Genomic DNA, 16,004 nt, shown 5'->3' on the forward strand with positions numbered 1-16,004 from the left:
ATTGCATTTTACATCTTTACATGTCTAGTTATAGATTTTATAAATATTTTCTTTATGTTTGGGAATTCGACTAGTTAAACTTATATAATTATAAATTATAACTTATTATATTATGTGATATATTTTTAGGCATTATATTTGTGCTATCTATTTTCTTATTTTTAATTTTTATAAATTCTTAAAGTGTTTCATGGTACAAATAATACTAATACATTTAATGATACTTCTCTACATTAAACAATAGAACTAAAATAGTAATAATTTTTTTATATATTACTCTTTAAGAACTCTTTAGGATAAGCTATCCAAGTAAATATAAGAATACTTACAGATTTATTATGTTTTGCAATACATGAGTACTAGATTATATTTTCAGTTTTAAGCAAGTTATATCATTTAAATATAATTATTTTTTTATTTATGAATAAAAATCATTAAACACCTATTAAATGTATATAAAATTAAAACGATAACTAAAATGTCAATTTGCTAATATTGGTCATTATTATATCGTTATTACAATTTTAACATTATAACATAAAATAAAAATGTTCTAAAACAACCGTGTATTTATCTCAATGATAAATTAATTGCATTTATTATTGTGTCAGTAATAATAAAAAATAATTAATTTGCGTTTAAATTAAAGTACTTACATGTGTTTGTTTTATTGGTATTCGGTATATTTTTTTACTTTATATTACTCCTTCTACATACATTTATTAGGAAATTAACTGTTTACAAAGCCATAACATTACTTTTATATTATATGAATTCGTATGACATATTAATTGGATCACACATGTACCTATATTATTTTCAAGTTTATTGTATTGTTGAAATATGCTGTTGGTTTTTAATAAAATAATTTAAAGAATATTACATGTTCATTTTTATAATAAAATTAATATGAAGTTACAAGTACACAATCAAATATTGTACTTACTACTGTTTTTTTGTTATCGATAAATTTGTTGTATAATTTCATAATTCAATAAGCCGATAACTTAAAATACGTTACAAATGTGTAATATTACAGCTTCATACAAATCCATGACATGTACTATACTAATAAAATAAAATTCCAAATAATATTATATTATTAAAGCCAACAACTGACTAGTAATAAACAACTTGAGCATGTTTAATAGTATAAGGAGATCTGGCTATCAAGTCTTATTTACTTAAGTACAAGGAACTGGCATGTCAGTATGCTACGAATTTCTGATATTAACTCTAAAAATGATTTTGAACATTTTGAACGGAGCTTGATAAAAACTGTGCTGGCTTAAATTTTTAAATAGTTTTAATGGTTGATGATAGTATAGTTATTCCTTACATTCAGAGAAACTATAGAGAAAATAAAAATTATTTTTAGATACTATCAAATTCTACATCTTACTAGTTACTAGCAATTATATCTTTGCAAAATTATCTTAGTTATATTATTCTTTGTTGGGTTACAATCATATTTTTGTAAATAAATTAAATATTGATAAAAAAAAATTAATGTACAATATATGTGTATAATAATTTATTTTACACTAAATTTTATGATTGTTAAGGATCGATATAGTTTTAGTAAAAAAGTTATTATCAAATCTAAACAGTGTTTAAAACTAAATTAAAATACAACTTGAAAAAATACGTTTCTTCATGTGTGGTAGTAGATTTTATCTTACATAAATACTGCAATAAATGCGTAAAATTAAATTTTTTTTTTAATTATCAAAGGGTCTGTTTTTGTTAGATATAATGTACATTAAACATGTCTGATAGAACCCAACGATTATCAACGTACATGTAGAACATTAGCAATAAGCATTTAAAGGTATTAGCCAATGGACACCCTTCTAAACCTTTAAGCAAATATTGCAGAGGATATCATTACATAATTGAGGGTTGATAACTATTATTAGATAAATTTGTTCTTACCTCTAATTGGCTAATACCGTTACCGTATTTACGTAATATGTTAATAGCTATAATCTTTGGCGAAAATGTTATGTTACTAGTGAATACGTTTTTTTTTTATGTTCATTCGCCTTTGTATTCAAATATAAAATTGATCAACTGGTAGATTGTACCTGAATTATTATACATCAATAATAATTATTTGAAAAATGTTTTATTGTTTATTTTAAATTTCATAAATGTGAATTTGCTGAGAATAGTAAGATAATTAGAGTTAAATAATTTCAAATCATACTTATTAGTATAAATATGCACTAAAAAAAAAAATCTTACAATAATTATTTTGAAAACTTACAACTTTATACAACTATAATATTTTTTGTTTATAATACGTAGAGCTTCAAAAAAGTATAATTTTGATGCTCTAAAAATTGTTGTCAGACAATTATTTCCGTGAATATAAGTCACGTTTTACACGTGAAGTCTTAAAATCACACTATCCATGGGCCGTATCTAAAATATATGTGGGGTCAGTAGCGTGTCGTGCATTGTGCATATACGCAGTGTAAGCGTTACTTACAATTTCAATTATAAAACGTTATGGTTATATTTTAAAATAACTAAATTAAAATTTAATTTAAGCTCTAGTAATGTAAAATTATATATTATTAAATTTTTTTGATTGCATTATAAAATTATTTTTTTTAAATGTTGTTATTTTTTATCTAAAAATAACATCGTTTGTTCCGGAGTTTCGGTGGTCGGAAGATAACAAATCGAGAAGACTCAGTAAAATGTCTCTCGAAACTCCAATATATGAATTTTTAGTACAAAAATGTATTTTCGATAAATACGAGAAACATGACTAGTGAAAGCGATTTCAATTCCCTTTTCTATTTTGTTTATTAGACTATTACAATTTATGGAAAAAAAGTAACACTTTATGGCATAATATAAGGAGTAATGGTATTGAAATATGAGCAAATTTCAAATATAATATTATACGACCAATCATGGTTTTAATCAACATCATCATATTATTTACTCTATTGCATTGATACGATACTGGGACTGACATTGACCACCACCGCTTATTGATTTTCAATTTTGAGCTATTATTACTCAACAGTCGATATTCATTATTTCGTTATTATATTTAATTATTTAAATAGTTAAAAAAAAATCATATTTATATTCTTAATTCTTGTATAGTCAGTGATAACCATGATAAAGATATTAATTTTACCATTTGTGAGTGTGGTAAACAAGAAAAACAATATTACAATTAACTTCATCACATTGATTCATGCATTTTGCGAAGGAGGTAGGTTTAATTTTTAGTGATTGTTTTCACTACTGACAACTACACGTCACACCACTGCACGTGGTGGTATTTATTTTGTAGGATTAAAATAACTATAAAAATAATTATTTGATGTATACGATTCCCCGTCCTTAAAACCATATTATTATTAGTGTGTTAAATTTTAATTCAATGATACATAACTGTCTTTATATATTTTTTAAATTTTAGAAATATATATTATTGAATACTTCATAGTATTAATGTCGATTATAACTTTTTATAGTGATCGAATTAAACAATATTATGTAAATTTCATTTATTTATTTTGTAATAAAAGCTTAAAGATAAAAATTCATTTTGAGATAACCAACATTTTATTTGAATATAATCACAACTTTATTATGTAAAAGTACCATTTATTTGCACTTTGTGTATTTAAAACAATAAATAGATATGTTGTAACAAAAATAAACATAAGATTATTTTAAGACGATATAAATACATTAAAAATTATTTTTAATAGAGAATATATTCTTTTTAAATTATTTAATAATATATTAATAATTTATTTGTCCACTTGAATACCTATGTATAAATAAATCAAAAAAAAAAAAACATACATGTTCATATTAATTGTATTGTTTTAAATACAATTTTGAGTACTTAAAATTGATAGTGAACACTATTTTAATAATGACAGTTAAGTTAGATTATTTTTAAAATTGATAGATTTAATTATGCTTCTTAAAAAATTTATAAATATAAAAATAAAAATTGTTTTTTATATTTTAATAATATCAAAAAAAGTAAAAAATAATAATAAATACAATTACTTAGCCCAATGCAGTAAAAATGTATTATTAAATATTAGTAGAAATGCATCCAATGAGATTCCTCTCAGAAAAATTCAAGATAAAAACACATATTGTTAATATACATTTTTATTGTATTCATACTCGTAAGTTGTATATTATATTGTATTTTTTTTTTAAATAAAACAAAACAAAAAATAAATAAATATAACCTCACAAAAGTGTAAATTATAGATTTAATAATTAAATCAAATAATTATTATTTATTCTATATGAGAAATCAGATCGCCGCTTATTAATTTTTTAATCTTTTTTTTAACTATAGATAAAAATTATAATGTTTTTGTAAAGTCATTAATTTTCCTAAATTCCATAAGTTTTTTTTTTATTTTGATAACTAGTTTTATTTGCTATATATCTAATAGTTGAAACAAATGTTTTTGGGGAATATTTTATACCAACGTGTCTAGGTTAGTGAGGCATAGTGTAATACTAATACATATTATTATGTTTACGTAGACATTCGTAGGAGTCTATTATTGGTACTATATGCTAAGTGATGACAACGAAGCATGTTGATTGGGTATAGTTTCTAAGAGTCAGCACGTCTGTAAATTGTTGATTGTGTTGCCTTATTTGTTTTTTTATTTAAAAGTTGAAGAGAATAGATAAAAAAATCATGTTAAAATCTAACTGACAGTCATTACATTAGCAAGTTTATTTGAAATTTGGAATCAACTGTTTTTAAGTTCTAAGGGTACTTTGCGCGAAAAGAAAATTTTAAAAACAATAAAATTGAATTAAATAATAGTTTTAAAATAACAAACATATTGAACGTGTATAAGTTTTATTTTTTTCATCAGTCTTCTTGATTTAAATTGTTTTTCTTTAAAATCAATCAATAATTAAATATTTTATCAATAAACTGTATTAATATATCAATATGGATATTTAGTATAAATCATGATCAAATAAAGAGATAAGTAGAGTAAGTCCCTAATGAGTATTTAATAAATTATTATTATTCATTGTACTTAATTTTTATAAATAATTAAATAATTTAATAAAATATTTTACATCAAACTAAAATATCTATTATAATATGTTAAGCACTAAAAATTAATTTTCTTGAAAAAATAATAAATTTATATAGTTATAATATTTATTTATAAACTAATTAATCAAATACAAGTATTTAATAATATACGTTTAATAATAAAATCATATACGTTATTATTTGTTAAGTTTATCATTTACAGAAAAGAAGTATTGAATACAAAAAAAGTATGTGGGTAAAAATTAAAAAAAAAATGTTATTAGTATGATAAAAGCTGTCATATAAATTTCATTGGATTCAAACATTGATGTCATGTTGCTTATTAAAGGCTAAAATCGTGACCAGTGAATGATTTTTATAGAACTTACACATTGATGAAAATGCTATTTTCTTCGATGAACAAAGTTGATTTATTGCTTGATAGGATGTCTCTGGAGAAACATGAAAGCCAATTTAAGAAATCCCAAGACCATTTCAAACACCAAAATGGCTTAAAAACGGTTTACATGGTAATACACGCTCATAGCCAATAATGGATATAATATGTATTTTTAATTTTTACTCAAATCACATTCTCGAATAATTAAGTTCACAAGTTATCTTGTATATTTTACAAACTATTTATTGATATTTTTTAAATTAAAATGTATAGAATAAACTATAATTATTAATTAATTATAATAACTATAATTAAAATCTAAATTTAGAAAATCTGTTTTTTTTATTATCTTGATAAATTTTGTTATCTTTTATCTATACCTAGAGAATTATTTTAAATAGGTACCTATTATATATTATTTTATTTAAATAAAACATATATTACAGTTAAAAGCAACTACATTTTATTTCTTTGTTATTATGTTTGTACACTTTACCTAATGTGAATTTTCTAATAATAATATTAGTGTTTTATTACATTTTATTTTGTTGAAAACCTAACATTATTTTTAGTTAAACAACTTCGTGATGTTTACTTGGGATTTTGTTTTTACTATAAAATAGACAAGTTAGAAGCATTTGTTTAAAACTTTATTAACTTTATTCTTTTGAAGTGTAATATAACGTGGTTAAGCTATTCGAGGAACCATTAAACCACATACCTTATATTATTTGTTCATCGCTTAAATATGTTTGCACCCGATTTCGTTTGTAGAAATTGAAAACAAGTTTTAAGCCGTTACTCTTCCTTTAAACCATCATTTGCCAAAGAAAACTATTTAATATATTTTAATTTTGAAGTTATGGACTAAACACTGAAATAGATTGAAAATATTTTGAAATACATCTTTAAATATAAATTATACAAATAAAATAAACTGGAAATTTAAGGTATCAATTTCTCTTTAACGTTTCTTACAATACTGGATCAATCGAATTAAAAAATCCTCTACAGATGTATCTTATAGGTACCAAACGATAATTGGGATAAATGAGATTTTCTTAGAAAAACTCAAATGTTCATTTTGACTTGAACTAAAATGTGCTGAATGCTTTTCCCTTTATCCCAAAAAGCCCCCTTGCCCGACCAATGCCTAATTCATTTAATACGATTTCTTCTTAAGATTAGTTTTACAGGACATCTACTTTAAATTGATTGAATTCTAAGTATTATATATTTTAAAGGTTTAACGGGATAATAAATATGTATACAATTTTTAAGTAGTTAATGGCAATTTTTTTTTAATTCTAATAACTCATAAAGTTAAGAATATTATGATAACTTTTCTAGTCATTACTATTATAGTATAGATACTTATATAATGTTTTTTTATTATTTAAAGTATCTGCAGTCATTTTTTTTTATATATATTATGTATAATATTTTATCCAGGAATTGATTAAGTATCAACTGTCATAATATTGATTTTATTTATTAAGACTTATATGAAATATTGCTGGTATACGTATATTAAAATTATCAAGCTCCAGACAATATTAACACATTTATTTTATTAAAATCAATAGCTACGTGGTAGTAACTATTAAAATGTTGTATATCTGTGTTACTGTGTATCTGTGATATTCGACAAATTAATATAAAACCAGAGAATATGAGAGGATTTTGATATTAATTACAAGACGAGATACTTAATAATTATACCAAGTACAATTTAACGTAATACGTTGAAATAAAATATTATTATAATATATCTTCTTTATCAATAATCTGGTAGCAATACATTGAAAAAATGTTATAATGAGACCGATTGGGCATACATATACGTATTTATAGCAGATAAGATAATAATTATTATATATTTTATTAAAAATTTTTAATTAATTGTTGGTAAGTATTATATTATTATTGATTCGAAAGCAATATAAATTTATCACTAACGAAAAGTCCTTTATCTATGTCGAGAATATAGCATACTCAACCACCGGAGACAACATTTTAATCAACATCTTTCATGATTTAAACAAGAAATAAAACTTACTAAGCGCTTTGTAATATTGATGAATCATATTATAAAATAAACAAAACGAATAAATAGAATACAACCTACTATTGATCACTGGCATACGTAGAGTTGCAATTTTTCGAAACGGTTTTCAACAGACTAAGAATAGTCAGAATTGAGTAAGAATAGATGCTCACCCACTGATAACTGATGACTTATTAAGAATCTCCACTATGACTATGTATGATGAACAGTGTTATATTTTCCTTTAAACATAATATATTCACCGAATATTACATTTACAGAGAAGCAAGGAACAAAAATACGTAGCGCGCTACTTGATATTTTCTTTGTTGAATGGAAAATAATTGTATCATATAATAATATATTATTTTAAAATTATGATTAAAAAAGTATATCAACGAGGTTGCTATGGTAATATAGTTATTTAGAAATATAGTCATTGATTGTTAACGGTAACCTTAGTCCATTTTAATTAAAACTTATGCATTTTCAATTGGATAAATACACCAGGGAAAAGACAGTCGAATGAAATAGTATTTAATACGATTTAAATCGTTTTACAAAATTAATAATTGAAAATTGATTTTGAAACTGAAATAAAATTTAAAATAATTAGTGTTTAATGTATTTTGAAAATGTTTAGGTCAAATCAAAAAAAGCATATGGGAAATAAAATACATTTAAAAAGATAATATACATATTTCATAGTTAAAATTGTAATTCACACACTAATATTTAAAAAAAAAATCACAATATATTATTGCAGATCGTTACAACCTACGAAAAAGTATTTTAATGATTTTTATTTTTGTTGTTCATTACCTAGTTCTATAATAGTATCATGGGTCATTAGCTCTTTATTGCATTAAAATGATTGTTGAATGATATTATATTGTAATCAATTAAAAAAACACGGATATTTTTGTTTTATTAAGTAATTTAAATTAAATTAAGAAATTGAAATGTCATACTAATAAATGCCAAACTATTGCCTTTAAACTACAAAATGGTATAATTATGCTTATTTGATAGTAAACGAAAAAAAAATGGAATTATGGACCCTAAAAATATAATTTTATCTATAGTTAAACTTTGTTCATCAAAATATTATTGATCGAGTGAAAATCGTCTACTATGTATCAATGTGTAAATAAATATAAATATATTGCGTAAAGAATTTAAAGGTTGTGTTGTATTGTGTATACTTTAGAACGACGAATACTAAAATGAAAAAAGTTTATACTTTCAGTCGTATATTTTGTTTTTCGATTTCGGTTGTAGGCTGTACATTTTATACATTTAAATTGAAAAAACTTTATTTTGTATTATATCTGACTTAACAGTATATTCTATACATTGAAAATATTGATCGCCAAAATATATGATTAATTACCAACTCTACATGCAATGCAAGTATTGTGAAAACATTAAAATGTATGCAAATCTCAATGTTTATGTAAGGTAATTCCTAAACTTGTATTTTGAAATTATAATAAATAATAAATTTAATTAATATTACATAAAACTATGTTTTAAGTATAATTTATCATTGTTTATTGTCCTATTGGCTAAGATCAAAGTGAAATATAATTTATGGAAAGTTCATTGTAGTTAATCTATAATAATAAAAACAAATAATCATCTGCATTTTGTGTAAGTCATAATGTTATTTTTTTAATTTAAGTATTAAGAAGAAGAAATTTAGTGTATTATTATAAAAAGAACAATGATTTAAATATTTATTATGTTTTTATATTTTTTGTATTTATCTTAAGAAAATAAAGTTACTGAGATTTGACTAGTATACAATAAATTTTAAACAGATATAATAATAATTTTGTAGGTATAAATAAACCACAGCGGCAACATGAGATACCAAAAAACAATTGTAAAGTGTAAACTCATAAAAATCCCGTTATCCTTGACTCTTCGTTTTAAGGAATTCTTTTAATCATTTTATATAAGTACGTCAATATTTACCAAAATTAATAAACATATATTTTTTTTTTTTTTTTGCAACTTTACAATAATATTGTTATTAAATTGTATTATATCGGTAAGAACGAGACTAATATTTATTCGTGTGAAATGTTCAAAGTAGTTTTTATTTTATATCATTATTTTTCTTTTCTCCCTTGGGTACCAATAAGACAATGCTTTTGAACTGAGATGTAATGAAATTACACTTTTATTGGATTCAACTGACGTGGATATTAAAAGTAAATTTTGAAAATATTTTGTGTTCACCATTGCTATTTGAATTCCAAAATAATAAAATGATGTTATTTTAAATATAATTTAAGAACGTTTTTTCTAAAAAATATATACACTTAGTAGAAACGTTCTATTTTAAATTGCATTTGTAAATTAAAAATGTATATGTATTATAAAAGAAAAAATATCAAAAATAAATCAATAAAATACTAAGAAAAAGCATCTTAATTCCCATGAAATTGTTCTGGTATATACTCTCAAGCTTATAAATCTTATTTTTAATACAACCAAAATTGTATTTAGTTATATTTAAAATAAGCTAAATTTTGGAATAAAAGTTTGAATATTAGTTTAATAAAGCTTAGTGAGTTTTATAATTAATATTAGCTCATTGCCCATATTAAAATTGTGTTATTGGATTTTAAAATAAAATAGTTGTTGATATTGGTATATGTGTATTGAATATCCTGATAACTATCTGGTATTTTAATTTGCCATTTATAGATTGAAAATCTTTTTTATATTGCTAAGTAGCAATAAATCTGTTTGTTATTACATTTATCTATATACATTTTTATTGAACTTCTTAAAATTAAAATAGTTGATAAATAATTCTTGTGTTAAAAATGTGTAAACTATTACTTAAATGGTTATATTGTGTCATTTACTAGTTTACTATTAGTTTGAAAAAAAAAAAACACTATCAATAAAATATATTAATCAATATTGATATAACTCAAAACTATTTTTGAAATACAATATTTATTTATTTTTAATTATTGCTTTTATAATAAATAATATACTAATGCTAAATATAAAAAGTAATAACATATTTATGCTAGTTTGTGAAAATTAAGACTTTTAAATTGAATCCGGTTTTTGCTATTAATTTATTAAAATCTATTGACCTAACCATGTCAATGAAATATGGGAATTTTATAATAAGCGTATGTAATAGACTTATGTAAATACGTAATATATGTGTTACGGTTTCAAATTCGAAAATGAAAAAAGTTTACATTTGGGTCATATATTTTGTTTCTGATACCAAAAGTATTCTATGAAAATCTAAATCGCAAAAAGTTTGTTTGCCACTGATACGGTTTTTGACAATGATCGACGATATTAAAGATCAATATAGAAGAATTAAAGCTTAGATGTCCATTATATTGTATGCATTTGCATTTAAATGCAATGTACAGTTAAAATATTAACTCATTTAAGTCTAAATATTATAAAACTTTATAAAGAGATTTATATGGAAACTGTATCAGAAGAAAAATATTAAAATAATTCATTTTATAGTTTTAAAGGGAAAGTTAATTATTTAAAAATATTTTTTTGTTTAATTTTAAAATATATTTATCGAACAGGGCAAATAATGTAAACAAATAAATTTAGAAGTACCTATAGCATTAATAAACATTTATTTAGACTTTTAGTAAAGCGATGAATTAATTAATTTTACAGTTATGGGTGTTTTTTTTAATCTTTTTTTGCCGTGTCCGTTATCATTTATCATCCTTTAGAGTAGGTAGTATAAATATTTCAATTTCAAACTTTAAGAATAAATTCTGTTAAAATTTGGATCCAATTGGTACTTTTTTAGGAAGATAGTAGGGGGTAAATGTAAAAAATGCTTATTAGTTTTTAATATAATTAGGAAAACCATGAACAATGGGAATTTTTACGCAAAATTTTGACAAAATTAATATAGTTTTCAAGGTGAACTTAAAAATGAATAACTTACTGCAGAATTGAGATTTTCATTAAACATTCATAATAGAATTTACCAGATAATTTAAGATATTTGTTTTATGTTTGTTACAGTTTTTGTTAGTTTAAATAGCTTGACATTGTAATACATAATAATTTGTTATTTTAGAAATATAAACATGTATAAAATAATGTTTTAGAAGAATAGATTTAAATTTAAAAAGTTAAATATATTAATATAAAAAAATAAAATTACTTTGCAATGGAAGCTCACTGACCATCTTAGCTTAGAATCATGTATTGTATCAGTAGGGGGGGGCTAAAGGGGCATACCCCATTGGCCGTATTTTTTATATTGTCTTACAATATTTAAATTTAAATATGGAAATTGTCTTAAAAATTGTAATTATTTAAAATAGTAAATACGTTAACAGCAAATCAACGTTATTACCTATGTAATCAGTATTTTTGTTTTTGATTTTTAATAGTTCAAGTTAAAAGTATTTAGCCCTTTTTATAAAAAAGTCCTGGTTACGCTTCTGTCTTGTATAATATAATAACTTAGCATTGATTTAAAATTTATACAATATACATTACAGTGACTTACTTCAATCATGAGGTATAATCGAAACCTATATACAGTATAGTAGTTACTTTATCCCTTTTTATAAATTATTGTGAAAAACAACGAGTGTACAATATATTAAATATATATTATATATATATAAAATAATATATATATAATATATATATATATATATATTAATATATTTAATATATATAATATATAAATAATAAATATATATAATAAATATATTTTTGTTTTTTATTATTTTCTTAACATTTTTCAAGTACTATTTCGAGGATAAAAATTTAAAAGTGTTCAAATATTTTTTCTGTGGGTTTTTTGTTTGGAAAGAAATGTGTATATAATTAATTTAGTTATTCTAAAATAGTTTTGAATTATAGTATTAAAAACTAATTAAAGGGTTGAGTGGTAATAATGGTATAATGTAATATATTTCGGAAAATACCCAATTATCATTGAATAGCTGGAAGATTTATATCATAAATACCTAATATTGCACAATATTTAATTAATTACATCCAATGATTTATTATATTAAATTAGAATTATTCTTTTTAGAAATACACAGACACACAGTTGATAATTACAATATATTATGGTTGTTACTATGTCACATAGATAAAGGTGAACATTTTTGGAAAAATGTCACTTTAATACTTTTATCTACTCAAACATTCAATAGTACTTTCATAAAATACATGGCTATTTAAAAAAAAAGTATTATTTATTAGTAAATATTTTCATTTAGAAAAATTTGTTTACTCGATAATTATCGGTTTTTATTTAAATTATAAACTATATTATGTTATACTTATAATATGAAAATCCAAATAATCGAAAAATGATTTATGCGTAATTGATAAATACAGCATCTATATTCTATATTGTTATGTATTATAATATTCTCATGAAGAAAAACGTTAATCCATTGAAAAAATCTATTTCTGATTTTACAGTTATTTCCTAAATAATAATTATTATTATTACTATTTCGTTGATTACATTTTACGATTCTATATTATATTTACAATTAATAAATTGGAATACTTAAGCTAAGCAATTCAAAGTTGTAGAACTATATCAAATAACAAAAACGATTTTAGTTGTTTGATTAAAAATCATTTTATTTACATAACTTAGCCCTACCAATTAGTATAACAATTATTTAAATTCTAATAAGTTTATTAATGGTAAGAATTAACAATCACATTATCACATTATAACCACTCATTTTGCTTTAAAATTCTGCAAAACATAATTCATTTTATGGCCAGTATAATTCTTTAAACTCAGTTGGTTTTTCAATAAATTTTTAAATAGCATAAAGCGATACTTCAATTTAGTGCGGATGCGGGATTAGAAGTTCCTCTCCTCAAAGAAATTATTTTAACTACCATTTCTTATTAGTTATGTAATAGACAATATAACATTTAAATCTTCAGGCACACACATTTCTTTCAGATGTCTGTACCTCTCTTATAATTGTATTCTAATTCATAAATTAGGTAAAATATATAAGAATATTATGTGTTCAAATTTTTACATTTTAAAAGCTCGATAGGCTCATTTTAAAATTGTAATTTTTTGGTAAATATTAAAATACTCGTATTATATTGATTTGAAATTAAAATATCAAATAAAATCAGCATTTTATTCTTTATACGTGATATATTTTTCTGATAAATTCGTCAGTAAGATGGAAGAATTCATGTGGCTAAAACGTTCTCTGAAAGTATTCTAAGAATAATTATTTAACATTTTTATAAAATATAATATTTGTGTACTAAACTTTTTTGTTACAGATTGGGAGCCTTAATGAATTTTATCTGTTTGAACATCAACACGTACACAAAAGATCAATTTACGTTGATGAAAAATACCATTCTCGTCTAAAACTTGATCCTCAGGTAATATAAATCATTTAACTATATGCATTAATAATTATGTATCTAAGGTTCATTACATTTCTATAAATTCAATATATGTATATAAATGAGAAATAAGAATGATAACTGATAATAATTTATTTTAGTAACCAATAGCTGTGTTTGATTTTTAAGTTATTGCTAACGCTTATATTTTATATAATTTTAATATTGATAGTGACCAAGTAGATTCTTTTTGAATAAACTTCGAACGTGGTAACATTTGGTTTATTTATATTTTTTTTTATAGTGAAACTCTATATTAAATTTCCTTATTCAATTTATATACTGTGTATGGACTAACAAGTTTAAAAGAAATGTACAGATACACACGTATATATATATATTATTTATATATACCTACATTAAAAGACAATTCATATGTCAGTTGGAATTCATAAAAAAATAAATCGAAATCCCAAACTGTAAATTCATATCGAGAAGTAACATATTTTCCATCATGGATACCTACAAAGAAAAAAATGATTTCACAAGAATGAAAATAAAACAATGTTCAAAAACTCACCTTAAAAATACAGATAGTTATAATAAAAATTAAAAAACTTTTGGTTTATTATTTATATTATCCAATAAAAAATAAACTTAATAAAAATACAAAAATAGTTAAAAAAAATTATTTCATAGTAAAAATAACTTTGAAAATAAATTTATAATTTATTCTCATAACTTAAATATAGTTTACATACTTATTTTTTTATTATAATCATAGTACAGTTTATTTAAAATGTGTTATATTAATAAACTATTAACTAATCAAGATATACTATTTTTTACCAATTCAAGTTAAATTAAATAATTATTTTGGAAGAATTGGTATATGTCCAGTTTATATATTTAAGATTGTGAGTGGTGATATGAATATATTTGATTTAAAATATTATGTAGATACGTGGGATTTTTTTTTTTAAATTTGTTATCTATACATTTTTTTTTATTTAGAAAACTTTAAATTTGTATCTAAAAATAACACAATAAATTAATATGATTATTGCTTACATTTATAAACAAAAATAAAACAATAGATCTTATCTTGACGAGAAAAACTGCCCATTGATAGTACCTTTCAGAGTTTGTTGAATTATGAACTCAAGAGATAACGTCACTAGCGTATTTTGAGATGTGGCGAGGAGTAGTTTAGATATATTTATACATTTAAAACAATAAAACTTATTTATTTAATTTATTATTTTAAAATTCCTTATTTTGTATTTATGTCAATGGCTGAGCCTTTAAAATATTATACAACGTTCCTGTAAGGTGTTCTTCTTAAATCAACTGAAAACATAATATATCAAAAACATGTAAAAACAATATTTTTCGAGTTAACATTTTTACAAAATTTGATATTTTAAATTTTAAACGAAAATAAACGATTACACCCTGAACATTTACCAATATTAACTTATGACTTAATAAAAATTAGTTATAATAAATGATATAATTTTCAAATTTGTATTATTTTGTACTTACAATATATAACTATTAACTAGTTTTTGTTAAGAATTAGTTCAAACTCTATATTACTAGTAATAAAGGAATTATTATAATTGTAAAATAAAATAATCATAAAATCTATTTCGATAGATAGTAATATTGTAGGCTGCTACGTTATCTTCACTCGGAATCGTTTTTCGTATGCAATGACGTATGTGTAGTGAATTATAATGTAACACATCCATAATAACGACTTACTCAATTATGAGAAATACAAGATATCTACTTAACACAATAAAGTGATTTCACCTGCGTTAAAAAATAAAAAAATATATATACTTGATGTATACATTTGCTTTTTTCATTTTATTCTAATGAAATAAGTTGATACAATGTAGACATTTATATTATTCTCAGCGTTCAAAAACCTGATTAAGTCCACTGTTGTATAATTAAGTCCATGACATTGGGTGGATACACAGACACACGAAGTCGTGAGTGTTGGGGGGGGGGGTAGAAAAGATGGAGAAGAAACGTTTATAGAATTCCATACACTTGTTTTAATATTGTTGCCCGTCAAGGCGTGAAAA

General features: G+C 22.2%; 1 protein-coding gene across 2 annotated transcripts in view; it reads left to right on the forward strand.

Annotated features, from left to right (window-relative positions):
- The window catches only part of LOC113551039 (furin-1-like), a 105,981-nt gene that overhangs the window by 3,737 nt on the left and 86,240 nt on the right, over window positions 1-16,004 (forward strand). For both annotated transcript variants that reach the window (XM_026953045.1, XM_026953046.1), the window contains exon 2: window positions 13,837-13,941. In XM_026953045.1, the coding sequence (XP_026808846.1) occupies window positions 13,837-13,941 (105 nt within the window). The remainder of the gene's footprint in view (window positions 1-13,836; window positions 13,942-16,004) is intronic.

This window comes from Rhopalosiphum maidis, chromosome 2 (assembly GCF_003676215.2).
Source record: "Rhopalosiphum maidis isolate BTI-1 chromosome 2, ASM367621v3, whole genome shotgun sequence".
Lineage (NCBI taxonomy): Eukaryota > Metazoa > Arthropoda > Insecta > Hemiptera > Aphididae > Rhopalosiphum > Rhopalosiphum maidis.